Source organism: Corapipo altera, unplaced genomic scaffold, assembly GCF_003945725.1.
Source record: "Corapipo altera isolate COAL_440 unplaced genomic scaffold, ASM394572v1 158, whole genome shotgun sequence".
In the NCBI taxonomy this organism is placed as follows: domain Eukaryota; kingdom Metazoa; phylum Chordata; class Aves; order Passeriformes; family Pipridae; genus Corapipo; species Corapipo altera.
This window is the reverse complement of record NW_020884977.1, coordinates 296,896-324,762: the sequence shown is the minus strand read 5'-3', so window position 1 is coordinate 324,762 and position 27,867 is coordinate 296,896. Positions and strand designations below refer to the sequence as shown.

The 27,867-nt window shown below is 40.2% G+C and overlaps 2 protein-coding genes across 2 annotated transcripts in view; both read left to right on the top strand.

The window, feature by feature from the left end:
• ITGAV (integrin subunit alpha V) overlaps positions 1–7,757 on the top strand; it is a 44,958-nt gene extending 37,201 nt beyond the window's left edge. Inside the window, exons 27-30 of the mRNA XM_027665526.1 lie at positions 525–638; positions 732–839; positions 1,844–1,966; positions 2,290–7,757. Coding sequence (XP_027521327.1) covers positions 525–638; positions 732–839; positions 1,844–1,966; positions 2,290–2,385 — 441 coding nt within the window. The 3' untranslated portion in view covers positions 2,386–7,757. The remainder of the gene's footprint in view (positions 1–524; positions 639–731; positions 840–1,843; positions 1,967–2,289) is intronic.
• A 2,952-nt stretch (positions 7,758–10,709) lies between these two features.
• The window catches only part of FAM171B (family with sequence similarity 171 member B), a 34,783-nt gene continuing 17,625 nt past the window's right edge, over positions 10,710–27,867 (top strand). Inside the window, exon 1 of the mRNA XM_027665527.1 lies at positions 10,710–10,922. Coding sequence (XP_027521328.1) covers positions 10,754–10,922 — 169 coding nt within the window. The 5' untranslated portion in view covers positions 10,710–10,753. The remainder of the gene's footprint in view (positions 10,923–27,867) is intronic.

Below are 27,867 nucleotides of genomic sequence, written 5' to 3'. Positions count from 1 at the left end.
CCCCTCAATGTCCTTCCTGAACTGAGGGGCCCAGAACTGGACACAGCACTCCAGGGGTGGCCTCACCAGCACTGAGTCCAGGGGAAGAATCACTTCCCTGGACCTGTTGGCCACACTGTTCCTGATCCAGGCCAGGATCCATTGGCCTTCTTGGCCACCTGGACACACTGCTGGCTCCTGTTCAGCTTCCTGTCAATCCAAACTCCCAGGTCCCTTCCTGCCTGGCTGCTCTCCAGCCACTCTGTCCCCAGGCTGTAGCGCTGCAGGGGGTTGTTGTGGCCAAATCTGTGGTAGGAAGCAAACATGTTACCATATCACTGTCTTTCTAACTGCAAACTATAAGTAATTATCCGGTGCTGCAGGTTGTGTAATGTATTGGAATAGTTTATGGTCCTTTGCCAGGAAAAGAGGACAATAGGGTATGTGTATGCATGTAAAGTAAATGTGATTAAGTAAATGTCATGCCATTAATGGCTTTTCAGATATTTTCATACTTGGGATATCTGTCCTGTTTTTATGTGCAGGGCTGTGGAACTGCTGACTGTTTGAAGATTGTGTGTCAAGTTGGCCACCTGGAAAGGGGAAAGAGTGCAATATTGTATTTAAAATCACGCCTTTGGACCCAAACTTTCATGAATGTGAGTGACTGTGAATATTCTGTTCTTGTTTCTGAAACATTAAAAGTGACTTTTGTGTCCACAGGCAATACTAATTTTGTTTTTCTCACACAGAAGGAGAATCAGAATCACTCCTACTCCCTCAAATCATCTGCTTCTTTTAGTGTTATCGAGTTCCCTTATAAGAACCTCTCCTTTGAAGACATCCACAACTCCACAGTAGTAAGTCATTTACATCCAGCTTGAGTTACTTAATCACTTAAAAACTAATACAAAGACAACTATTGTTGAGGAGCATTTTTGTGGCTTGCTCTAATTGTAATTTTACCAGCTATCTGATTCATATATTCATTTCAGTTATACACATAAAATTGAGGGTAAAACTAAGACTAGAGTTGACAATATTTGTATCTTTAAAGACTTAATTGAAAATGAAAAGAAACAATGGTGAACAGTCCTAATGTTCTCATTAATGCCATTGTTGTTAGAGAAGTATTTTACCTGAAATTTGTTTTCTGCTATAGTAGCACTTAGAGCTTGAATAATAGACCTTTATTATATTTTATGAAGTATTATGTGAACGAGGAACAAAAAGAGCATCTGTGCCCCAGAGGGTTTCCAAGAGAAAGCAGACAGGGTGCAAAGAGAAAGGAATATATAGACCAGTTGATTGGGCTGCCAAATTAAAAGTTTTTGGTAAGCACTATAGCATTTAAAGGTCTGAAGAAAAAGGTTGAAAAGGACTGTGATGGATTTGTTTTCGAATATGGTTCCTAATGTCTATTATTAACTGGGTTTTTTCTCTCATAAGCCTTGTGAAGTTGATTTTTGCTTTGAAGAATACCACTTTTTAAGAAAAAAAACCCCCAAACAAAAAGCCCTGAATTGCTTTTCTCTAACTCGCAAATATTTCCAGATTCCTACAGTTTTACTGAAAATCATCAAGCATTACAGAAGATACGCTGCCACATTATTACTGATGGCAAAAATGCAAAACCAAACAAACCCCAACCCCCTGTTTTCATTTAATTTTAAAATCCTATTAAACTTGGGTCAGCGAAGGTTTTATGTCACCATTAATCTGTAGCTTTTTACTCACGTCGTAGTGAAAAAGTAATTTATACTGGATTAAGATTATAATGTCTACAGGATCAAGACTTAAACTGCATGAATGAACTCAGTTTGTCATGGGGTGCAGAGTGTGATTTATTGTGTTTTTCTGTCAGGTTACTACAAATATTACCTGGGGCATTCAACCACAGCCTATGCCAGTGCCCGTGTGGGTTATAATTTTGGCTGTCCTGGCAGGATTACTGCTCTTGGCTGTTCTAGTGTTTGTTATGTACAGGGTAAGTACTGTCTTTTTTTTCCCTTCTAGTGATGTGTTATTTCTTAGAGTGCCAGCGGTTTGCAGAAGTGCCTTGGTCCCCTAATCATCTGAACCAGTGAAGTTTTTGGATAACTAAAAGCTTTTCAGCTTTGTCAGGAAGAAGCTGAATAAAAGAGGACGTGTCTGTGATTGTGCCGACTTATTTGGTTTAATTTTTCAACTGATGTTTGCTGCCTTTGGAGGTCAAAAAATGAGGAAAAAAGGAGTAGGAAATAAAAGTAATGTAATCAGTTAAGAAGGAAAGAGAAAGGAAGTGCAATTTCTTTATTCTCTTAATCACAGATGGGCTTTTTCAAACGTGTGAGGCCACCTCAGGAAGAACAAGAAAGAGAACAACTGCAACCACACGAGAATGGGGAAGGAACATCAGAAGCTTAAGCAGAGTTTTATCTGAGAGACATTCTGAAATGTCAAATTGCCTGCATCTTGGTTACAAATATTGGCTTCCCCATCAACCACAACAACAAAAAAAACACAACTGCAGAGCTGCTGGTCTCGGCATCAGCACCTGGAAAATAAGAGCAATATATTTAAATCCTCCTTTTTGTATTAATTCTGTTCATACCTGCAACTAATGCAGCTGCACTGACTAGTGGGTGAGGAAAAACTCACCTGATATGTAGTGCTTTGACTTTGCTTACTGGGTCACAGGACACATCATCTTTTTTGGTTCACGTACCGATTTTCCATGAATTTCTACATGGATTCTGCATTTACTCTTGAAGCCAACAGTTTCTGTAGGTACTTGTTACATTACATGTTTAGTTTCGGTTGATTTTTGTTGGAGTACACTACGTTTCATTTTCTAGCTCTTCAAAGTTAGTTGCACAAAAAAAAAAATGAATGTAGCTTGCTTTACAGAACTGAAGAATGTTCTTTGACCTGTTAGCTCTGATGACAGTTTTTTCTCCTCCTCAAAAAAATATGAAATATTCAGTGGAATCATTCACATCTGATAGCTATTCTTGTTGCCCTGCCTGCTTAGTGATTTGTCTTGTGGTTTCCCTCTAGATTTTACAAATACTGTTCTCCCTGGGTTTCTGACTGTGGGGATTGAGCCTACAAACACAAAATGAGCAATAGGAAGCTGGGGCTGATGTCCTTTCTGTGGGACCTAGGGAAAAGATTCAGGGCGAGATCTGAAGACTCTGCTGTGTGTTTCCACAGAGCAGGATCCAGGTGTTGCACAGAATTCTTGGCAGCACAGACTCATTCCTGTCCTACCAGGGACAAGATGTTGGATTGTGGCTGCCCACAGACATGTCTGAGGAAATCCGTAGCCTGAATGTCCACAAGACAAACCTCCACAGGGTTTGAAATGAAATCTGTGTATTACTTGGATTGAGTTTCGGTTTCTGGCAGTGGAGGGAATACTCTGTGACAGGTTACCTGATGCAGGAGCTGTTGTTCATTCTCACATTTTGTGGTTGCCTGTGCCTGAGTGCAGGATGGAATAACATAGGGAATGTTTGAACCAGGCTACCTGCCAGCCATGTGGATCCTGGCCACACTCACACCTGCCTTGCCTCCTGCCCTGAGAGAACAGCGAGCTTGTCAAATGAGGCAAAGCAGAGCTGGCAACATGAAAGGGTTTGAAAAGAGGAGGTTGATGTGGCTTATTTAATTTCACTCATTCATTGTTTCATTGGCTTGTTTCATTTCACTCATTCATTGGATGTTTCGCTGCACAAAAGACATTTCATTGCACAAGACATTTCATTATGTTCAACACATTTCATTACCAGAAAAGACACTAAATATTTTGTTTCATTGTTGTTTCTTTAAACTTACTGGAAGGTCAGTGGTTGCAAGCCACAGCCTTACATCATTCTTAGCCTATTTCCCTCACCACTGGTGTAGTAAAGTGAAGCTTCTTACACTTCTGAGAGAACACAAGAATATTGTCTGTGCTCTTCAGTAAACAAGTAACTACAAATTAGGAGGTGGTTCAGCTTGTAACCACGGGTAACTGTGTTGTACAGATCTTAGAGTGGACATAAACTGTTACAAAGGTGCCGTCTATGAGAAGTTTATATTGTGCTTTATTCCCCAGAAGGGAATAAATTACGTTATAAACTCTCTGTGTGCAGCCCACATACACAAAGGAAGTCTTCTACTGTATTTACAGCACTGAGATTTCTATGTAGACAAGCTCTTAAAAGGAGAAAAAATCTAGTTGGTTTGGTTTTGGACCTTGGGGTTTTTGTTCAAAGCTGCTTCTCCCCCATAAATACTGCAAATCCTGCTAAACCCAGAATCCTCTGAAATGATCAGTTTGATTCAAGTCTTATTTCTGCATCCTTTCAGAGGTTTAAAATCCACAAATGGATTTTGTTGTTAAGTCCATTCTTACTCTCTGAACCATGGTGGCATCTGAGCCCTTAAGGAAGACAGCACAAAGTCTGTGGGGGCCAGTAGGTACACCAGATGTAGGCTTGCATATTTATCCATTTACATGGGTTTGTTTTAGACAGTTTGTTTAGATATAATTACTTTATATGAAAGGCCATAGGGCGTGATTTTAACTGAATTTTTGAGGTCTTCAGTGTGGCCAAAAATGCTTTATTTTTGCCTTTACTTTTAGTGTTGTTACTAGTTCTGCAGTAAAGCATCAGGAGTGAGGTTTTAATCCTGGCCTCAAAATGTGTCTTTGATAGAACAGCATTTCACTTCCTTGGAGTTCACACACTTTGTCAACTGATTATCTGTGTGCAGGGAGATTGGTTTTACCCAGTCTTAATCTTAGTAGGTTAAGAGGTTTAAGAGACTGGCAGACAGATTATAGCTCTAATTCTTACATGTGTGCTTTCATTACATGTGCACACCACGTTGACTTGAAATTTATGAGACTACTTGCATGTCCAGGCGTTATAAGGAGATTAAAAAACTGTTTTAGAGAAGCACCATCAAGATCTGTCCAGCTCACGTGGAAGGGGTACTGCAGCATTGTTAATGCCAGTGCTAACTGCATCCTCATTTTACTGTGCAAACTGGAAACTCATTTTGCTGACTTTCAGGATAAAAAGGTACATTTTATTGGTACAACTACTGTAGCTACAGAAAGTTTCTTCCATTTTTGAAGTTACATAAAGTAGTACTTATTTAAGTGATTTTTTTTATTTCCTGCATTCTGCTGGAGAGTAAAAGCAAATAGTTGCCTCTCCCACCTCCACTGATTTCCAGTTTGGTTAAAAACCCCACAGGAGGACAGGAGGGTACAGGTTACTTAGTGAACACAGACGTAAAACCTCAAATTCAGGTTAAAGTAACATTTGTGTTTCAGGGAGGTTCCGAACTGGAAGTTTTCCCGAGTGGGGATGCAGGAAACATTTGGCAGCAATAAGATTCCAGACTTTGTACGTCCTCGTGTCAGTATAAATTTCATACTGACTTCCAGGTGTCGATGTATTCTTATAGCAAATATTGTAGAACGATGTTAAATTTTTTAAAGAAACTTTTAGAAAATGTGTTTTGGAATGAAATTAATGTCTTTGAGGGAAAATTGATGTGCATAAGATGCATACTGGAAGCATTTTAAAAAGTACAGAAACAGAGAATTAGCCTTCTTTTGAGAGTTCTGTTTCAGAAGCATATTTTTTATAAATATAAAATCAACAGCTATGTAATTATTTAGACAATAAGAACATTTTAAAAGAGCTATATCTTTTATAATGGAATATAAATTTATATAAGTACTCCAGTTTGCAATTATTGCAGCATCTCATGATCAGTGAAGTGATTTGTAATACAAAATGCATATTATCTATTACTATATCTGACAATATTTTGAAAATGTAAAGCAAGGAACCTAATTTATAGATTTACATCTCTTTTGAGAAACTATGAAATTGTGGAGATAGATTTTTTTTTTTTTTAAACGTGACTGTAAAGTCAAGTATGGGTTATGTTTCTCAATGTAATTTGAAATCTTTGAGGAAATTTTTTGTATCAAGTTCATAATTTTATTTGTCCCATTTTTCTGTTTTAAATTTTGATTTACGTGTTGAACTTCGATTTGCATAGTGTTTGTGGAAACTTTAAGAAAGTTTATTACTTATGCTCTTTCTTTATAAAACATTTATTCCAAGGAAATATTTTAAATATTTAATTGTTTCTAAACTTGTGTTCACACTTAAATAATCTTTAAGGTAGCCTGTCGTGGGTATATTGAAAATATTTTGGCCCTAATCAGCATTCTCTTGGTTTTGAAGGATTCGTGTTGCACTTACATTTTTGCAACATTTGGCTTTGTTGGTGGTTACCCTGATGGTATTTTTTTCCTACACCCTCACAGTCACAGAGCAGTGAAAACTGGGTCAGGTTGTGTCTTTGGTCCAGACTAACGTGATCCTTCACGTTCAACGCTGCTGGCTGTTAACGAGAGGGGGGAAAAAAGGATTTTATAAAAGCAAAATGGAAATCCAAACAAGGCAAAGGCAGTGGCAGACACCCCACATGAGCCTCACAGTAAAAAGGCTGTGGTTTGTCTGTCTGGGAGATGGGAAGAACCCGTTGGTTCTCTGTTGGCAGTGGCCTCCAGGCAGCACCAAATGCCAGTTTGGATCATGGTGATGTGCTGTGCTGGGCTCTGGGTGGGATCAGAACTCTTTGGTACTGAATCTCTCGGTTCTAATTCCCACACGAGCAGCTCCAGTTGGCTGCCGAGTTGTTCATTTTTGTTTGCCTGAGAAGGGATGTAACATTTGTTGGCCTACACTGTCTGGAAGGACAAACAAACCCGGTGTGTCCAGCTGAGGTGAGGAATGAACAGAACAGGATGTTTTCGATCGCCCACATTGGGTGAAACACGATGTATATTCTCAAGTGTATCCATTACTAATTGACTTATTGAGGACTGGTACAATTAAGTCCATTGTGGAAAGTTCAACTAGAGGCTGTACAACAGTGGTTTTGAGTCTGTAATATTACTACTGTTTCATATGTGATTATGGTATTTAGGATTTTGGTGTATTTTTTTTCCCAGCGTGTAGGATTTTAATGTAACACAGGAAATCTAACCTTTCATGCAATGACCTTCTCCAGATATGCTGCATTAAAGTTGAGTAACTTGACCCCTGGCTTTTGCAAAGTGATTGAAGATTTAACGTAGCATTTGAATCTTCAAAAAAAACTTGGACAGGTTTTACTTTTCTAGTCCAGGAAGGAAACCTGTATTTGCTATTATACAAATATGCTGAAAATGTAACATTTTATTTCTTTGTAATGGAATTTTTTTGCCTTTTTTGTTTTTTTTTGTTTGTTTGTTTGTTTTTGCTCGTGCGTTAAATCAGAAGAGCATTGTTTGCACAAGCAGGAACTTAACACACTAACAAGAGTGCTGCATTTTGTGTTTCTTAGTCATGTAGTAAATACTTGTAAAATAAATGGGAATATTTTCAGTTACTCTGAACTTGTTTCCAAGGTCTTCGGTACATTTAAGGAGAGCAATATACATTTGAAGTCACCTTATTTTGTATTAAATTATAAATTTTCGAAAAAAAAAACCACATGTGGGTATTGTGACACAGTAATTTTGTACTGGTATGAAATATATAGCTATTAAGCTATGGTTTTCCTTTCAATCCATTTGTTTCATCCTAATGCAAATCTGATTGTTTTTATTAGGTTGTATTTTTCTAAATGTGTATACAATTTCCAAATATTATGATTGGGTAAATTGCGAAATGTAAGCATTGACTTGATTCTGATATTTAGAATTTTGGAATAAAATACCTCTTAATCAACAGGAATTCTGTCTTTGGTTTTTTTGGGGTTTTTTTGTTTGTTTGTTTGTTTTTTAATCTGAAGTGTATTTTTTTAAATGCATTAATTCACCAGCAAATATTTTGTAGTATATGTTTGTAATATAAAGATATCTGCTCAATACAGGAAGATCACATTTACACAACTTTTACATTCTCAGCTCAAGTGGCACATATTAACCTTGAGTCAAAAAAATTTTGTAATCACAAGCAAGAAAGAGGATCTATTCACAAATTATATTCTACCTTGAGAAAACTTGATTTCTGACAACAATTTTCGATATACTGCAAATTAACATTTCAGATTTTATAGCTGCCATATCACTGTAGAAAATGGTGACAGCTTGTCCTTTGGTTAGGAGAATTCCCAGAGAACTAGAGTTTCTTTTCTTGTTGTATTATTAGTCTAATTTGATCTTAGCATTACATTTTCTTTTTCTGATTTACAGTCATGCCTTTGTGAGTGGGCTGGCAGTAACTATTTTGTGTCACAGTAAAGGCATACATGTTTGTTACGTTGCTAGAACACATATTTAGAAATCAATTTTGATACTTTTGAACCCTTTAGAAAAACTCTGAACTGCTGAGTTCCCTTAATCACTAGTAGAGAATTTGTTAACCTGAAGAAAACTGTCCATGTCTTGAGGTTATTTATGTTTACACAACCCCACTGCCTCCACTGGAGCTGTGCTGCTTTACACTGTCTGGATTTCATCCTTGCATACATGGATGATACTTTATTGCATGATAATTAGTTTGTAAATGAATTACTAATGCATTAATATTTTATGACATATTACTACGTTAATGTTTTTAAATTGCCAGTTGAAGAAATTTTAAGAACACCTGGAAATCCTTTTTTTTTTTTTTTAAGCGTTTGTATGAACTTCTTGTGAATATATTGTCTCTGAATATATTAAGGTCAGTGCTGTCAGCCCATCTGAGTAGCCTTGAAAGACTGCAGGAGTTACTGCTGGACATAATTCCTCAGGGAAATACTCAGGTAGTTGAAATAAATTACTTACTATCAGCTTTCATCTCTTTTTCAAAGAAAATTTGGTTAAGAAAACATAATCTTGATTATATTTTTGCTGGAATGAGTGTTATTGTGTCCTCTAGTTTTTCTTTGTAATTGATCTAAATATAGTACAAACAATTAATTTCCACATGTGCTATTCTCCCTTTTGGAGCCATTTGCAAGAGAGCTTTTATGAAACATTTAACAGATTATTTTCTTTTCTCCCAGACCTTTATAAATGAATAATTGCTCATATTCATGTCATCAACTTTAATTTAAAATGTTCCAGCTGCCAACTTGGTTCAACTCTTCCTCTCAAAATAAAGTTTTATCTTGTTAAAAGCCCAAGCCTGCAAACATTTGGAAATGAACACGTATGTGATCCACCCTTTCTTAATACTACAGATACCCATCAGATAAATTCATAAAGAAAGGAAACAAATTGCTCAAAGCATGAGCAAGTTTTCTGTAGACCCTTTCCTTCTACCTGAGACCACACAATGTTGCAGGGAGTCCAAGATGACTTAAATTGTAACAGTGGCTGTGCAGAAACAGAGGCTTTTTCTTTGCAGTGGCCCAGATAAAAGGTTTATTTGAAGTCATTGTTAATGGCAATGAATTCATTACCTTGGACTTTACAGAATGACATTACATCATAAGAAAAAATACATTAGATTTTTTTTTTTCAGATTTTATAACAGATGTGTTGGAAATATGCATGGTAATCTGACAGTTTTTCCTTTCAGTATGGGAAAATTTATACTCCTCTATAGTTTGTAACTCTATTCCTCTTTTTTTCTCTGCAATGAAGAAATGTTCTGCGATCTGAAAACTACAGAATTTGGCCTAGTATGTTATTGTGCCTAAAATTAAAAATTTTATTTGGCTAGTCTTTGTTTTATTAAAGGGCAAATCAAGCGATCTTATACTTTTCAAAGAAGTTTATATTCACTGCTCAAACATACATTAAAAATTTATTATCACCCAGTTCTGTGACACTAACAGTCATCATAACTGTATTTGTATCTCCTAAAGCTTTGATTCTCCACACAGGCATCTCTTTACCTTGTTTAGATGTTTACTCCCATTAACAGTCCTGATGTCAAACATTACACATATTTTAGGATAACGGGTACACATGGATAAAATTGGAGTGAGGGTATATTCCTGAATGGAAGTCCAGAAAAGGGCAACGAAGCTGGGGAAGGGTCTGGAGCACAAATGTGATGAGGAGCGGCTGAGGGAGCTGGGGGTGTTCACCTGGAGAAGAGGAGGCTCAGGTGGGACCTCAGCGCTCTCTACAACTCCCTGCCAGGAGGGTGCAGCCAGGTGGGCACCGGGCTCTGCTCCCAGGCGACAGGACGAGAGGACATAGTGTAAAGCCGCACCGGGGGAGGTTTAGGTTGGACGTTAGGAGCAATTTCTTCATGGAAAGGGTGATTAGACATTGGAACGGGCCGCCCGGGGAGGCGGAGGAGTCACCGTCGCTGGAGGTGTTTAAGGAAAGACCGGACAAGGTGGTGGTGGGTCACGGTTTGAACTTGATGATCTCGGAGGTCTTTTCCAACCTAACCCACTGTGTGATTCTGTGAGGCGGCGGTTCAGTGACCGCCGGCGCCAGAGCGAAGGCGCTTTCCGAGCTGTCACCAGGCAGCGCCGGGGCCGCCACACGCGCCCCGCCCTCGGCAGCGAGCGCTGGGACCGCCGCGAACGCCGCCGCTCCTCGGGGGCTGAAAGGAACTGAGCACGGCGGGCGATAACCCCGCTACCGCGGCGTGAGGCGGCCCCGCGGCCTCCCCTCCCCTCCCCTCCCAGCGGCCCCGCCCGCCGCGGGCCCCGCCCCGGCACGTCCGTGGGCGGGCGGTGCAGCCGCCGCAGTGCCGGGGCCGCGGCCGCCGGAGCTGCCGGAGCCGCGGGAGCCGCCGGCCCCCCGCAATATGCCTCCGCTGCCCTGGGGCTGCTCGCCATGCCGGGCTCCTGCGGGCGCCTCTCCCCGCTGCTCCCGGCGCTGGCGGCCGCGATGCTGCTGCTGCTGCTGCTGACGGGGCGGCCGCCCCCCTCCGCCGCCGCCGCCGCCCCCCGCCCGCAGCAGCAGCGGGCGGCGCTGCCCGGGGGCGCCCCCGCCGCGGCCTCAGGTACCGACCCCCCTCCTGCCCCCCGTCCCACCCTCCCCGGGGGGATGGCCCCGATCTCCCCGCGGTTCCTGCTCGCCCGCGGAACCGGGCGGGGGTCCCGCACCCCGGCATGGACCGCTCGGGTTGGAGGGAGCGGCATCTCCGTCTCCGTGTGCCGCCGCGGTGCGATGGTGCGGCCGGGGTGGCCGGGAATGGCCCCGGCGACCGGGCAGTGACCTGGATGGGGATGCGCCCTCGGGCGCCGGGAGAGTGGCCTCGAGTGATTGGGGCTCCAGGGATTCCTGTTGGCTCGCAGCAAGGTGTCTGTGTGTACATAAATATATATATATAAAATATTAATATATTTGTTTCTATATATATTTATATCACTGTAAAAATAAAACACCTCGTACGTGTTCAAGCGTCTTGAGCCTGTCAAATGAGTGATGGGGCTGGTGAGCTCATTAGTTTTTGCATCCCTTCTGCAAAACAGAAGAATACATCGTTTATCAAAGAGTGTAAAAATAATGTGCTTACTTCAGTATTAGGATTTAGTAATGTGGTCAAATATGTGAGGTTATCCATTTGCATGACTAAAGCAAGTGATAAAGTGTCTGTTCTGTCAGTTTAAAAAATATGTGTGTATCCTGAAGTTTAGTGGCTCAAATTAGGATAAACCCAGTATTTTTCCTTCACCGAAGAATTTCAAGATGGTTTCAAACATGAATTATTTAAGACCTCTTAAGACCAAGGCTCCGTTTGGGCATATCACTAGAGCATATGTTTCATTTTTAACATATATGCATGCTCCTGTTTCCAGTTGACTTCAAGAAGGTATAAAATGTGCTCAGCTTTAGGCAGATGGTTAATATTTTGCTGAATTGGAGCCAATTTGCAAAGCTGCCAAAGTATGTGTGTTAATTAGGAAATATAAGCAAAGATATTAAATCATGATATTTGCTTGTAATTTCTTAAAGATTTAGAACAAGTAACTAGAATATGAACAGGCTTAATTTTTTTTCCTGATACACTCTTGAAATGCCTTGGTTTGCTTATCAGTTTCTTTCTTGTGTAGGTTTGTTTGGGGGTTTGTTATTTTCTTTCTTTTCCAAACATTTAAACTGTAGAACTTTGAACTTTGAAGAACATCTTGGGTCTTGTTTTTCCTTTAGAACTGTTGATTTCTCATTAGTTTGTTTCTTACCACGCTTTTAGTAGGATATACCATTAATCACCAGCAAACCCCACTTAAAAGGCATTGGCAGCATTTCTAACTTGAGCAGTGAACATTTTGCTCATTAAAAATTGAGAGGCAAGAAAAAAAAAAAAGGACAGTTTTTGTAATGCAATGATCCTCTTTGGTTTCAGGTATTGATTTCTTTTTGAGAAGCTCTGTTCCCTCGCTGCCTTCAGCAGGAGTCTTTGTTGGTATCTGACGTTTTGATGCCTTTGCTATTGGTTTGCTGTTGTTGCTGTTGCAGACCCACGTGCCCCGTTGCTGCTGCTTTCTTTTATTTGCTTATTTTGCTTCATAGGTTTTGAGGTATGAGAGTCCAGAAGTGTCTTATAGCACACTGCTGTCATGATCGGTCTCACTTTATGACTGTCAAAAATTACCACTCGGGTTGGCCGTGTTTGTTTGTTTGTTTGTTTGTTGTGCTTAAATACAGTTAAAGCTTTATTTCACTTGTTGGCTGGATTTCTAAATGATCTTGATGAATTTTTTCCATTATAAAAATCGAAAAAAAAAAAAAAAAGAGCAATCTTTTAAAAAGATTAGCTAATTACTGCTGTTGAAGGTTTTATTATTCTGAAGAAGCTGCTGAGCACCTTCATTTTCTGTGAGGTTTTTTCTTTCAGGAAAGCATGTAATTAGTTTTTGCTTTATTTTTAGAAGAAGAGCCTGACTCCAGGTCTATGTATTTAACAGATACTAATGTCTTTTTAAGTGAAATCATCGCCTGCTGGGTAGGCAGGATAAATGGCTGTTGCCTTTCCAGCAGAAGACTGGCAGCAGAGTAATCCCTGAGGGAAATGCTCTGAAGAGGCCACTCCTGCAGCAGCTGCAGGTCCTGCACTGGGAACTGCCAGGCACGCGGTGGCTTCTGGAAGTGAGGAGGAGTCTGGCTGTTTTTTGGATTTATGCAGCGTGTTTGTGACCCCAGTGTTGCTAAAGCAAAGGAGGCTTATCCTCCTTAACTAGGCAAGGTGCAGAGCTAAGGCTGGAGTTCACAACCTTCTGTCACTTGACGTGTGTCCCCGTATCGATGTCCCTGTTCTGTCGAAGCTCATTATACAGTTTTACAGATCAATTCCCCCCTGGATTAACTGACTCCTGCCAGTGTGATTACTGTGCTGTCTGAGAAGAGCTGCTGAAGTCAGCACAGCTGTGCTCCAGGGTCTGGGGGGTACACTCTGCTCCTGATGTCTCAGTGCAGCACTGAGAAGGTAGTTTGCACATCACCACTGAGAAGGGGTTTTTGTTCTTCTCTTTCTTTTCCCTTAAAAACAGCAGCAAACTTACTACTGCTGAGAGAAATAAATTCTTATGACAAGGCAGAGAACGTGTACAAGAGGGACCCAGCTCATGGAGCTGCTCTGACTCGTGTCCTCTAACAGATACAGACACTCTTCCAAATTTTAAGAAAAAATAATAATAAATTTGGAGATAGAGACAGTCTGGCTAGGGGGATGGTTGCTGAAGTGGAGAACCTGCCTTGATTCTTCCTTCATCGAAGTGAGTTTCTCCATTTTCTGTGTGGCAGTTTAGAAATCTGGACTCTGTGCAGGAGCAGTTGAAGAGAAGTCTCTGGGAGCTTTGAATATTCAGCATTAAGGTCAGCGGGCTTGAGCATGGAATTCAGTAAATTATAGTCCTGGCTTTGATCCAGGCAAATCTGGTTTTGTTTTCCATGTTTCCATTCTCTTTATCTTTATTGAGATGGAGGGCTGTGTTCTTTAATGTTCACGGGATATTCTGATGTGGTGCATTATTATTCTCTTTATAATGCAGATATTGTGCTATAAACAGAGCAGAGACCACTAATTGAATAAATATACTTATCTGCATCAGTTCTGTGGCAGGTCTGACATGTGCTGAATGAACAAGATGCTTCTGCAAAAAAAAAAAAAAAGCAGCTGTGTAAGTGGAAACTGGCACATTACATATAGACAGCACATGGGATGACAGACAGCATCTTAATGTTGGATTGTTTTTTAAAATAAGTGTTGTTTCTTCAAGTTTCTGTCATATACCTTTTGTGATCCCAGCATAAACAAGAAAAGACGTGTCATGCTATTTGTTTTAGACCATTCTCAGTCTGCCTCACATTCCAGAATTCAGGGGGAAATTCAGTTTATTTGTTTGTGGTCTGTTTTTTTTTTTTCTTTTAGGCAGGTGGATTTGCACAGGATGGGAAGATGAGCTTGGTTCTGTAGGGTGAAATTCGAAAGCAGCAGCAGCAGCAGCTAGCAGAGGTGCTGAACAAAGGAGAGGGGAGAACTGGAATTGCTGTGTGTATTTATGGAGTTAGCCCTATCTGTTGAGACAGATGGGATAAATATGTGATTGTTGACAAACTCAGAAGAAAATCAGAGATTACTTTTTTACCTGCAGGAGACAAATCTACTGTGTGGATGCTGCCTGTGGAATTTGATTCTGAGCCCATTTCTCAATACATTCTGCTTACATGTGGTGATGGGTTGCTGTGTAGTGCAAAGCCCTGTTGTAGATTTCTAATTAAGAGTTTTCCTAAACTCTTTTGTAGGTTGTCTTATTCTTCCTGATCATTCCAGAAGGATGAAACTTTCCCATGCAGAAATATTTCCCCCAACACATTGTTGTGTGACTGACTGCTTTTCTGACCTTGGTTTTCCATGGTTTTTGCTGTAGAATATTTTTCCTAATGACTTGTATATTGGTGTGCAGTTGGTACTTAGGTATTTAGAGGAGCATTTGATTATGATGACTTGTTGTACTAGGCTGGGTTTGAATTTGAGCAATAATACATAATAATGCACTTAAAAAACCCCCAAAACATAGTGCAGTGTGACTGGCCTGTTTGTCATCTGATGGAGCAATCTTTATAGTTTACTCTCTCCATAGTCACTGGATTGGGGATTAGCATGGCAGCAATAAATCCAGTTTTGTTTTGGAACTTTTGTTGCACTCAGATACCCCAAGAAAATGAGTGAGGAGTTAAAAGTTGTATGGGAGATTCTTTAGCATTCCAGTAAAGAAGGAAATTCAGTAATTTTCATGGCTGAGTGATTATGTAGGATACAGTTCCTGCTCGAGAAGTCGGGGCTGTCTAACTAGGGACTTCTGGTCAGAACTGGCATTGTTTGATACAACCAGCAACACAACCTTCTTGTCCTGTAGATTTTGGGATATAAGTGGTGTCAGGGAAAAGGTTTCTTTTCAAGTTAAAAGTGTTACATGCACACCCCAGCAAAATGGTTTAGTGCAAGCACTTAACTCCACCTATAGAAATAAGCTCAAAAAATGTCCTTTGGTTTGCTGTTCAGTTTTCTCAGGGTTCTCACCCTCTTCACAATAGTGTTTTTTCAGCTAGATGAGGAAGAGTGCAACACTTACACTTGTCCTGATTTGTTGGAGCTGATATGTCAGCTTTCTGTGCTGATCTAAGACTTAGCAATGCAACAAAATATCAGGAAGGGCATTAGGACAATGAGAGGTGATAAAGCATCTGCAGTTTGAAATAGAAATGAATAATGAAAAAGAAATATTCATGGATTCACATGTTCCATTATTTAGGTCACTTTGTTGCTAATGCAAGAAGAGGAGTTTGGGGTTTTCCACAGTGAAGCACACATACAAAAAATAAGTACTTTTTTATTCTGCCAGAAGAGAATCCATACAAACACAAAGGTGCTGAGAAGTCCTGGAAACTTGGACATCTCTCCTGAGCTGAAAGCTGGCTTTTACTGGAGCCTGAAACACATTATACAGCATCATGCTCTGTGCTTCAGAAAACCTGACTTCGAGAAACCTGCCCTGAGAGTGGCTTTCATTATGAAGAACTGAGACAAGGGCGGGCAGTGCCAATGTCTGAGCATTCACTGAGACAGAACCCACAGTTACCTGGTGAGAAGGGGCAGGGAGGCAGCGAGGGACGATGGCAGGAAGCTCCCTGTTGCAAGGTGCTAGTTTTTGTGCTTTTTATTTGTTTTGCTAAAGTTTCCTGACTTCTCGTCAATCTGTTGGCAGAGAATACATCATCAAAGGCAAATTGCTATGTAAAAACATTCACAGAGTTGGTGTCAGACTGAGAAAAAGGCAGGTTTAGGAGTTGGAATGCAGCTGCTATCTGGGTCACTGGGGATCTGTAGCATGCTGTCTGTGTGAAGTAGCTCAGTAGATGAAGCCTTTGAAGACAGAGGCAAAGATCTGAGAGGGAAGCTTATTCAAAATAAACTTAATTTTTGGCATTTCAAACTTGGAAAAACACTGCAGGTTACTTTGTTGTCTTGAAAGTTGCATAGTTTTATACTGCTATATCCTTTAATGAATGAGGATTCAAGGCACAGAGCAAATGAGCCTCTTTATTACTCCTGTTAGGTTTAATTCCTAATTCATAGATCTGGCATCTGGTGTGTTGTGGGAGCACCCAGGTTCTGTGATCAAAAATTTCCATTGCCCCATAGGAGTTAGTGTACTTTTGAGTAACTCTTTTGTGTTCAGCAGGATGACACTACCAGACCTGGCTCCTCCTACCTAATCCTGGCTTGCCAGAGGTGTTCCAGCACACTCCCTGCATGCTCTTAAACTGTCACCTTCCACACAATGTCCACAAGAAGCTGTATTCAGCAGGTTTGAAAGCAGCTATTACAGTTCTTGCTTTACTTTTCTGGCACTAGTTGTAGAAGAGAAAACACGAGGTTTGAAAGCATTTTTTGTGCAAGCACACATTTGAGGGGAGGGGTAACACGTGGCACCAGCAGTTCTGTCCAGTGAAAACCTGTATCCTGTGCTGTGAACTTCACAGGCAGTTGTCAGTTGTTTGTAGAAGATGTGAAGAAAGTCTCCTTCTCCCGTCTCAGCTGGACCAGCTGCTGTAACATTCCAAATGCTTCTGTGTGCTCTCTGTGTCCTTGTCTGATGTAGCTCCTGGAAGCCATCCCAGCAATCCCAGTGTGAGCTGCTGGGATTGGCAAGAGTGATGTTCTTGCCTGCCTGTGACTGCACAGAGCCCCTTAAGGCTCACTAAGTGAATCCTGATCCTTTCCCCTCGATTTCTTGTCCTTCTTTCTCTTCCCTGAGGTTGTGATTATGCTCCATCATGTGGACTCGAAGAGAGTCTCTTCTGTCTGCAAGATGTCAGACTCCTGGGCACACTTGTCATGATGTGGAAATGAGACAGCTGAAGGAGATGGATTACAGGGTCAGTTCCTCCTGCTGGACTTGCCACATGACCCTTCTCCAGCATTCTGCATGTACTGTTGATAGTGCCAGGGACCTGAGACAGTGCAGTCCTGCCAGTGGAAGAGGCAAGAGGTGGCCTCTCATTGAGATTACACAGAAATAAACTGTGGCTTCTCGTGGGTTAGAGGGCAAACAAAATCCTGGCCCTTTACCTTCTGGTTTTCCTAGTCCCATTTTGAAAACTCTGGTTGTTTTGGTGTGGGTCTTACCTGAGCTACTGGCAGCTCTAAGAGGTGAAGCTGCACGTGGGGCCATAAAGCTGTGCTGGGGAGTGTCAGGGTTTTGTGTGTGTGCTGAACATGATGCAGTGCTTATAGGTGCCAGTGTCAGGCACCTATTGAGCCCTGTGCATTAGGAGGCCATGAAGCAGCAAAATGCAGAGAATTTGGGAGGGAAGAGTTGAATTTAGGTGTTGTTTTTTTGTTCATCTGCCTCGTCTGAAATGTTTTCTTGTATTCAACATACTTTTATTTCTTTATTTATCACGATTCCTTTGCCTGTATTCAATGACTGAGCTTTCCCAGTGCAGTGTGCACATGGCTTTCAGGTCTGAGCAACCCTTTAGTGATTTGACTTTCAGAGTCATCATTATTACTGTTTTCATTGACTGCAGGTGTTATCGAGTAAAGCCATGCTAAATAAAATGTATCTTTTTCATCCCGTTTCCTTAATAAAGCATCGAATATTCCTCGAGTTGTGAGCCTCAAATTATGACAGGATGATGATGTTCTGGTAAAACATCCAGCCAGATTTGCCTAATGTATTAAAACTAGCAGCTGAAACAAACCACAATCAAGTGAAGATGAACTTTGTTGGCTTTTCCCTCTGTGTTTTCTGTGGTTTGAAAGTGCCTGAGGATCTGAAACGTGCTGGGGCAGTTTAGGCTGGAGGGAATATCAGGAGCATCCCAGTCCAACCTGCTCAAAGCGGGGTTGGCACTGAGTTCAGACCTGGGAGCTCTTTCCTGTCAGGCCATGAAAGGCTTCAAGATTGGAGAACCTCTCTGGGCAACCACTCCAGTGGCTTTTTATCCTTAGAGAGAAAAAGAATTTCCCTCTTGTCCAGTCAGATCATTCCCTGTAGATTTTTACTGTTGCCTTTCGTTGCCCTGCCCTGCATTTCAGCAGAGAGCTTGGCTTTCTCTTCTTGGTCAGCTCCTGGGTGGTAGGAGATTGTTTTTTGGGTCCCCCAAAGCCTTTCCTTTGCAAGGTTAAACGAGGCTCGTGTCTTTCATGTACTTTTCCCTGATGCATGTAAATTAGAAGGAAGTGGAATTACATCCTCTGCTGAAGATTTGAGGCTGTTTTTATAAATATGATGCATACAGTTGGCTCAGTCTGTTGGAACAGATACAAGTGTGTAGCATGGTTACGAAATTTGGCAAGACACCAAATTTATTTATTATTAACAACTCTACATGGGCAAGGCTCCCAAATGAAACTGGTTGGAACCTTCTCATGCAAGTTATTTTCTGTGAGGTGGCAAATCTGGTTGATAGTTTGTCTGTGCTAATGTGAGCCTAACTGGAGAAAAGGTCAGTGGTGGCAAGATATTTGAAATTATAGGCCACTTTGCTGGGATGAATAAGGAGGTGCTTGTCCCTTCCAACTGTTGTAGACTCTGATGGAATTATAAAGAGTTTTTTCACGTAACTGTGGAAAATATTTTTGCTCTGATTGGAAGTATATTTCATTAAGGGACTGAAGAGGAGAAATTAATAATTTTACGTTGGGTAAATGCAGGACATCAGCAGAGTGTGTTTTTGAACAATAAAAGCTGTTAATAACATGAATTCAGCCTCGTGATAAATATCAAAGGGACTTACTCCATTTTTTATGTGAGCAGGGGAGAAAACTCACTCTCACTGGGCTGCAATAGAGATTTGCTTTGGATTATGGACCACTGATGTTGAGAAAATCCTCTAATTAAATTGAATGGAATTGAGACCCAGCAGAACATTTGTGAGATCCTGCATAGTTTTGGTGCAGTGCTGGCAAAAGAGTTTGTCGTGGCTGTTTGCCTTTTAATTAGTTGTCAGGTTCCTTTTCCCCCCATCTGTGTTTTTGTTGGTTTTTTTCCTAAGCACAGTATAGAGAACCTGGCCATTCACGAGTCTGTCTGCTGGATTCCTCAGTGTTTCATGGAACAGAATGTCTCAGGAATTCTGAAGTGGATTTGTGTCCCCCCCAGTCCAGCTGGCACAATATCAGAGGTGCTGAATGAATCTCGAGTATTTGTGGGGAAGGAAAAAGTGTTTACTGTCCTGCTTTTAGTCTTGGTGTCAATGAAACCATTTTTCTCATCCTAGAAAGGTTTCCATGGTGCTAAGTTGTTTTCCAATTACTTCCCTGCAGGACTTTGACCACTTGCTGAGAAGGGAGAACTTGTGTGTGTGTGTTGGTGGTGCTCGTGCTGGAGACAACACAGCTGGTGGGCAGCGTGTTCATCCATGACAGCTGTCCTTTGGCTGGATCCTGGAGCCCTTCACCTGGTGCTGAGCTGTGGCCAGGCAATAATGACTCCAAGCAGCAGTGCCTGGATCATGATTGTGTTCAGCATTGACCCTTACCTGGATGGCATCCTTGTAGGCAGAGGACTTCTATTATTGTCTTGGTTCAATTGTTTTGCTTTATGCTGTGATCTGATTTGACACAACTTTTTCTTTTTCACTTTTTTTTTCAGACTCTTTTTATGGCATCCGAAGAATTTTTACTTATTTCAAATTAGCAAGAATCTGCCATCGTTTTTTGAATACCCGGTGTCGCATTTATTGATTTGTGCTTTTTGAGCATTCAATTCAGGAAACCCAACTCCAATGAAAATTCACGTGTGAAAGAGGCTGTGGCTTGTTGGGGGCTCCTTTTGGCCCTGCAATCTGGATTTTCCAACTAGTGCATTAAAAAATTCCCATCCCACGTGTACAGAGCTAAACCTGGGACGTGTTGTCCTGCAAACTTTGATTTCTGTTTTCTCCTTCTGTGTCTCTACAAATGGCCTTCCTTCAAGGGGTTGGGTGATCTTTTCCTATAAATTAAAGAGAGACATTACTGGGATGTTGCAAATACCTTTCTTTAAGCGGGAATGTGAGATTTTTGCAGCTTTGGGGGAGAAAAACATATTTTCAGCCAAGAATAGTGGCCACTGAGTTATTGAAAATGAACTCCTGAGTGCAGCAGGGCTTTTCCTTCCTGATCAGTGAGTAACATTCCCTTATGCTTGAATTACTGCTTGGTGGGTTGTATTAGGCCAGAGAGTTTATGGACATATATCTGTGTTAGAGTTTCACAGCATTAAATGTCATATTTTAACAGAGTATTGTTTTTTTTTTCCTGTGATCTTTTTTGCCTTTTTCTTAAGGGGATGTTTGAAATCGCACAGCTTTTGGTGTTTTTTTTTTTTCAGCTAATTCCTCTCACTAACCACCACTTAGAATTCCACAAGACAAATCCTGTACCTTACCCATTAGGATAAAAAAAAACAAAAAAAAGATGATTCATGGTACAAGGATACTCAAATATTCTTCCTGACCATTAAAGGGATAGTTTGACAAATCATTAGAAATTCTATATAAGAAATGGTCTTGTTTTGTCAAGGAGAATGCTGAATGATTTATTTTTTCCATTTAAATAATGAAGGTTTAATTGTAAAGTTGCCTTAATAAGCACTTGCCCATTTTTCTTGAGGGTGTGTGATATAGTGTGGGTATTTAAAACAGCATATTTAAAAGAGAGTATTATGCAGATTTTAGTTTTCCCCTTCTGTACTTTTTTTCCCAGTATTCTGTAACAAAGTGTGAATTTTTAATGTTCTTTCTTTTTCATGCCCTCGACTCTGATAGAAGGTAAAATGATACTGGTAGTCATTTAACAAAATGAAAGAGCAGCATTACAGGTTTAGCATTAGCTGGTGGAATAAACTGAAATGAAAAAAATAATCTTATAATGGCCTCTGAAATGCCTGGGGAAAGCTGTTCTATTTTCTAGGCCTCAGGAGCTCTTAGTAGTATTTACTTGCTCATTTAAATCTTCCACTTGCAAATTTATCTTAATTTGAAATAAATTTTATATAAGATTTTTTTTGTTGTGTAATACTGATAATTTATCCCACTTATCTAGAATTGCAGAGAACGATATTTAAATAATATTTAAAGAAGTGAAGCAGCATTTCATCTTGTCTGCTGCCTATCTCTCTTGCCCCAGGAAGATGAATTTCAGCTTCAATCTTCCACAGTAACCACAGTGCTGAGAACCAGGCTGGCTGATTCAACAGCACAGCAGCAAATAGAAATGCAAACTTGCTATGGTAATTGTCATTCTCAGAGGTTTATTGTATCCTGTGAGTTCTGTCTGGAGGGAGGGGTGGTGAAACAGTCTGATTTTAACATGTCAGTGGAGTGAAAAAGGCATCTAATGGTGAAAAAGCATCTTGCAGCTACTTACCAAAGGAGTCCCTTCCAGCAGGTACATGTTATGCACTTCAAAATATTCCAGATGATTTTTTTTCATGACACATACATGGCATAGAGGACAAAAAAAAAATCCCATCTAACCTTCACAGCTGCTTGCATGTCTGAATTTCATAGCTCTTGCTTAAAAGTTCCTTTCTGTTTAACACATCTTACTCAGAGCACTTGGAAGTGTCTGGGGGTGTGTTCCCACGGGATGGGTGAGTGAGTCATTAGCAGCTTCATGGATTAGCCTGCTGACATTCTTGGGCAGTTCTTACAAGCATGATCCTTCTGGAAAGGTGTTTATTGATTATGCAGCAGTAATAATGACTGATACAGCCTGTAATGACCTGGTTTATTTTATGGATTTCTCAGGACCTAATTTCATCGATATTTGGTTCCTGTCAGCATTTGTGGTGTGATTATTGTGCTTACTCAGTTTTTTTATGCATCTGGCCTGAGATCCTGGTTAGAAGTGTAACCACTTCTAATGGCAGGACACAGCTGTTGGTCGTGGAAGAGGGTTGGTTTCATTTATTTATTTCAATAACTCATTAAATTAATCCATTCCTGTGTACAACAGGAATACCACACATCTGCAGATTGAAAAAGCTGAAATGTTGATTTGCCTGTGCACTAGTACAGATTTTGAACTCTGAGGCCATCCAGATAATAAAATAATCTAAATCCAGTAAAATAATTAACATTAAAAGTTTGCGGTTTTTTGAAATGTGGTTATTTTTTTTAAAATTTTTTTTTTATTGTGAATTCAAGGTAGTGCTCTGTATCTGTACAAGTGTGTCATGGAATGAGATAGGTGGGATGCAGTGCAGTGTCTGTTGGAAAGTACTGGGAGTGTCTGAAATCTCTGCCTCTGAAGAATTAGCTCACACTGGGCAAATATCACAGGGAAATGTGAAAGCTCAGGTTTGCCAGTGTTGAATGTTGGCCCTGTTTAGTCCTGATTAAATTTAGTCTTTCTTTTAAGTGACTTCTGAATTGGGAGGAACTGATTCCAAAAGTTGTGGGGAGAGCAGTTTATTGATTTACACTGACATAATACTTTGGAAATTATTTCAGTGCCTAAGTACTAATGAGGCATAAGTTAATATTTCTCAACTGAGATTTGAGGACAAGATTTCTATTAAGACTTTTTTTTGTCATTTCCTTTACCTCCCTCTTTGAAAAGTGAACATCCTGGTCCTTTTGTTATTTGCTTAAGATTTGTGTTTATATATGCACACACACACACACACACACACACACACACACACAAAATGTAACCCCCTGAAATATGTTGGTATAAAAGAAAATAATTATTCTGTTTAAGTGAAAGAAAGGAAACAATTCTTCTGCTGCAGTGAAACAAAATTGTTCTAAGCAAAGAAGTTGAGCTAGCAATGTTGTTTAGGTTTTTTTTGTTGTTGTTGGTTTTGTGTTTTTTGTTTGTTTGTTTTGTGGGTTTTTTTGTAAAAGCATCAGCAAAAATTGAGTGTTAATTCTGTGTAAAGAAGTGGTACCAAGTCTATAAATACTTTTGCTGGGAAAAATCCTACAAGGTATGACTGAGAAAAACAGTTTCTTTTGTGTGCTGGGTTTTATTCTGTCTTAATTTATATCTCCTTACTTCCAAAATCCCTTTCAAAAGGGAAAGCAGCCTTGTTCTTATCTGTAAAATAAATTAACACTTGCTGCAGTATGTCAGTCGATGGTCAGCTTCTCCACACTGTCTGATACAGTTTTATTGTAACGTGAAACTGGATTTTGGGTCTGTTTTGAACGAAATCAATAATTAGTCTTTGACCTACTAATTTACTTAAAACCTTGAATTTCCTCTGGATCATGCGCTAATTTGCTAGAGGCAATGCCCTGCAGTATTTCACTCTGCTGGATTAGAAGTGTCCCTTTAAAGTGCTCATCCTGAAGGGTTTGGTTCAACGCATTTAATTTCATGTAATACATTTATCACTCTTTTTAATTGGGAGGCTTGCAAAAAAACAAACCAAAAAAAACAAAACCAAAACAAACCCCTCATCTTTAGCAAAGTATTGATCTTTCTTCATGATCAGTGACAAATATGACAGGGACTCGTCATCCCAGAGATTACTCCAGGATGGGATGAATTTTGGGAGGAAGGAGACTGAGCTGAGCCCTGCCAAGAAAAGGAGACAGTATGAAAAACAAGAAGAAATAGGAAGTGGGAAAGAGAATTTTCAGAGCACAGTGGATGAGCAGAGAGCAGACATTTTTATTTGTGATGGCAGCAGATGTAGTATGTACTTGAGTGCATTGTCAGGAACGAGCTTCTAGGAAATAATTTCCATTTTTTTTCTTACCCACATACAGATGCTTGAGGACTGTGGTCTGTATGTGCCTATCACAGCTTATGGTAGTGAAATAAATTTATATTTGAAGCAAATATAACAAAAAAAAATGTTTGAAAACCTCTCAGTGTTAGAATGTAATTTTTTTTTTCCAGCAGAACTCATCAGAGTAGCCTGATGGGTGACAAATCCCTCATGTGGGTAACAGTGTGTTCAAATTTTGCCTAATTTTAATCTGTTAAAGTTTCTCTTGACTATGAAGTGCCTGCTTGCTGGAGACACCTGGATCTGACTACATTGGGTTAAACTGTCTCCTGTAAAATAACTGTACCAGCCTTTCTCTGTGTAGAAGGCACTGCTTGTCCCCCCAGGACGCAGCCTTAGCTCCTTCATAATTGAGATTTTGTTGATGGCTTCTGTGGAAATTGGACCAGAAATAGGGCAGTTGGGAATACTGTGGTGTCCTACTTTCCCAGACCCTGTTGTGCTGCTTTGTCCCTGGAAATTGCTGATGTGTTCTGCGTCACTGCAAAAAATTTTGGCCAAAGCTCTTCTTTTAAAACATTGTAATGCAAAATCCAACATTAGGATGTATATTTAAGGGAGTGCAGAGCTGCAGAACTGCACTGTGTAGGTTGTGTGGGTTGGCAGTTCATATAGAAATGCAGCAAACGCTGATTATCTCTGGGCTCTGGTTTATTTAATATTTAAATTTTTTTCCAGTACCTTTGCACTGTCTAAAAGCAGTTTTCTGGAAGTCTCTGTAGCCGAACAGTATTGACCAGCCCCCCTGACATGTGGCAGTAAAACATCAATATCTTTTCTCCAAAGTGCATTTCAAGGAGCAGCTTGTACTTGCTTTAAAATCAGAGCAAGGATGCTGCCATTCTGCCCAAAGGTCAGCCTAATCAAGGGCAATTTTTAGCTACTGTTGCCATTGGGTCTGTCCTTACCCGTCACTTCGGGGTTAGAGTTGCTTCCCTGGCTGGAATGTTTTGTCTCCCAGAGTTATTCTGGAGAGGGGTGGTGCAAATTTAACCTTCTGCCGAGTGTGAGAATGAAACTGTGTCAACTAGTTGTCAACTTTGAAGTGTTTTCTTTTTTTCAGCCAGGTGGAATGATTATATTTATATTTATATTATGTTTATGTCCCAAGTGTGTGTTGTTCTTATCTGAATCTACGGTTCTCTTTTCCCGAGAAATTGATTTTTACAGCTGGTTAGATATTTCCTGAATTTCCCCAGACCTTTTGTGAACAGTGTAAGGTTCTTTGTTTCTCAATTCAGTCATGGGTTGTTGAAAATAAAATAGGTAGATTGTACTTAAAACTAACTAGGAAAGATAAAATTTCACAGGGCAAAACATTTGTGGTGTATTTTTTTATTTTAGTTCCTGTGGCACTTAATAGAAGAAAAAATATTTTTCTGCTATTTATTTTATGCTAATATTTTAAATCAGAGGAAGAGCATGTAAATAGCATATAAACATCTTTATAAGAAATCACATAATTATATTTTAAATGAGATATTGTTTTCAGTTTGAGAGAATTGTTTGTGTGGAGTTAGAAAGGTCTTTATACATGTATGCACCCATCTGTATTTTGTGTATAAATGACTGCCTGGAGTATGACAGGGTAAAAGAACAGTGATAGCCAACAAATTACGACTGCATTTGGCTGTGGGGTTATTAATTAGATTTGCAGGTTATTTGATAGCTACGAGAGGCATAATTGAAAACTGGTCAGAGCTCTTACCCTGCTATCTGACAATATCTGTCACAGCACAGCCATAAAATAGTTACTGGAGTTTAGGGGTCACCTATTAGGGCATGTTAATGCACTCTGCAAGGCAGGAAAATCCACCCTGTGTCAGTGCTTTGGGCATTAATAAAGATCAAAGGTAACTGCAGACTGAGGGTGTGCTGTGGGGAGGAGGGCTTGGGCCAGCATTAAATCATCTCCACAACGTCAGAGACGTGGATTTTTTAATGAGCTGTAAAGGTGTAACAGGCTTTTAATTTTTCTAGATACACTTTTGTAGTTTGTCACTGGTGCTGCTGCAGTTTTAAGGGAATTTTAAGTAGTAATGATTGGTTTCTGTGGGCAGGAGGATGGATTGCTTTTACATGGCCTTTTTTTTTACTAAAACCAGATGCATGTTGACTGTGTAGTTTATATGTTTCATTGATTTCCACCCCCCGTGGCAATAGCCATTGCAATGCTGCATCTTTAGTAAAACCCGATATTCTTACAACACGTGATTTCTTCTTTATGGATCAGTGCACAGTTCACACCCCTGATTGTATTAAGCCAAAAAATGTGGTGTTCTATGAATGTAAAAGATGAGAAGAGGATTCCTCAGGAAGCTGAGAGCAAGCAAATTGCACAGCCCACATTTTCTCTGCCTGGTTAGTGGGGAGCCTGGTAGTGCTGTGTAGGCAGTTTCCATGAAATTCATGGAAGTGCTTGCCTTTTCTGGCAGGGGTTTAAACACCTCTAGGCAAGGGTGAGAGGAATCTCCTCTGAAGGAAGGAACTAACGAATAATTTAATTGTATTACTGTTCAATCCATAAGATAATTGCTTAATTGGGTAGCTGTCTGTGTGTTTGAGAAGAGTAACTGCCTCCTTCACGGTGTAGAACCTTTTTGGCTATAGGGAGATAAATAGGAGAAGGGATTTAGGACTGGGTTGCAGGATGTGTAGGAATTGTTCCGGGCATTGCCCTGTGTGTGTGTGTGTGTGTGTTCGCTGCCATGTCTCACAGTTAATGACACGTGAAGTTTGGAATGTATTGGTGCCTGTGTTGGCCTTGGCTGTGTTAATTAAATCTCACATAAATGGTAACCAGACGACACACACACTTATCTGCAAGGGAGAATTAAGAACAAATTACACGGGGTATAATAGAGATTTTTTGTGCTGTTACGTTTGTACCCAGCTTGCAGTTCCAAGCAGTTCTTTGCCTTAATTCTGGGATATGAAGCCAAATTCATATCCAAATTCATATAACACCAGGTATTTCGTGGTGCTGCTCAGAGAAATGAGGTGTCATTTTAATGGCCAGGGTGTTTCTCAAGTACATTCTCTATGTTTCCCTTTGTGTATATAACTGCTGCAGTTGTGTGGATGTTTTCAGCCAAGGCTGTAAATGCTGTAGGAGCTGGAATTTCCAGGGAACCTGCCAGGAGAGGAATCTCCTTCCTCTGAGGCAGCACAAATCAAATTAGCGAAGACTGAGTTCTTTCTTCTAATTGTGGGAGTTCTGTCAAATCTGGTTAATATTGAGATACAGCTGACCCACTTGTGTTTGGCACATGTTAATGACCAGGAAAAAAAGCACAAGTTTCAACTACTGTTGAAGTTTTCAGCTTTGGTTTTGTTAAACAGATAACCTGCAATTTGGTTTTTTTGCAACTGAAATGGTTTTTTTGGGTATATTTTAGTGTGTTTAAAATATCCAATGGCAGCCGCTGTCATATTTGAGACTTAAAAGTGTCCTTAAGGACTTGCAAATTAAGATCTTTGTAAATCAGAAGTCATGAGTGTTAATATGACCTTGTTAATAACTCAGTGCCATTAAATGTGTGATAAATTTGCACGTTAAATGCATACAAAGGTGTGTGAGGGGGTCAGTTTGAGGAGAGAGCTGGTCAAGGGATATCAGGTTTGGAAAGACACAGGTCAGGGCTGTAGGAGCAGCACTGCACACACAGTCTGAGCTCTTAGGACCTTATGTTTGTTTTGCTTTTC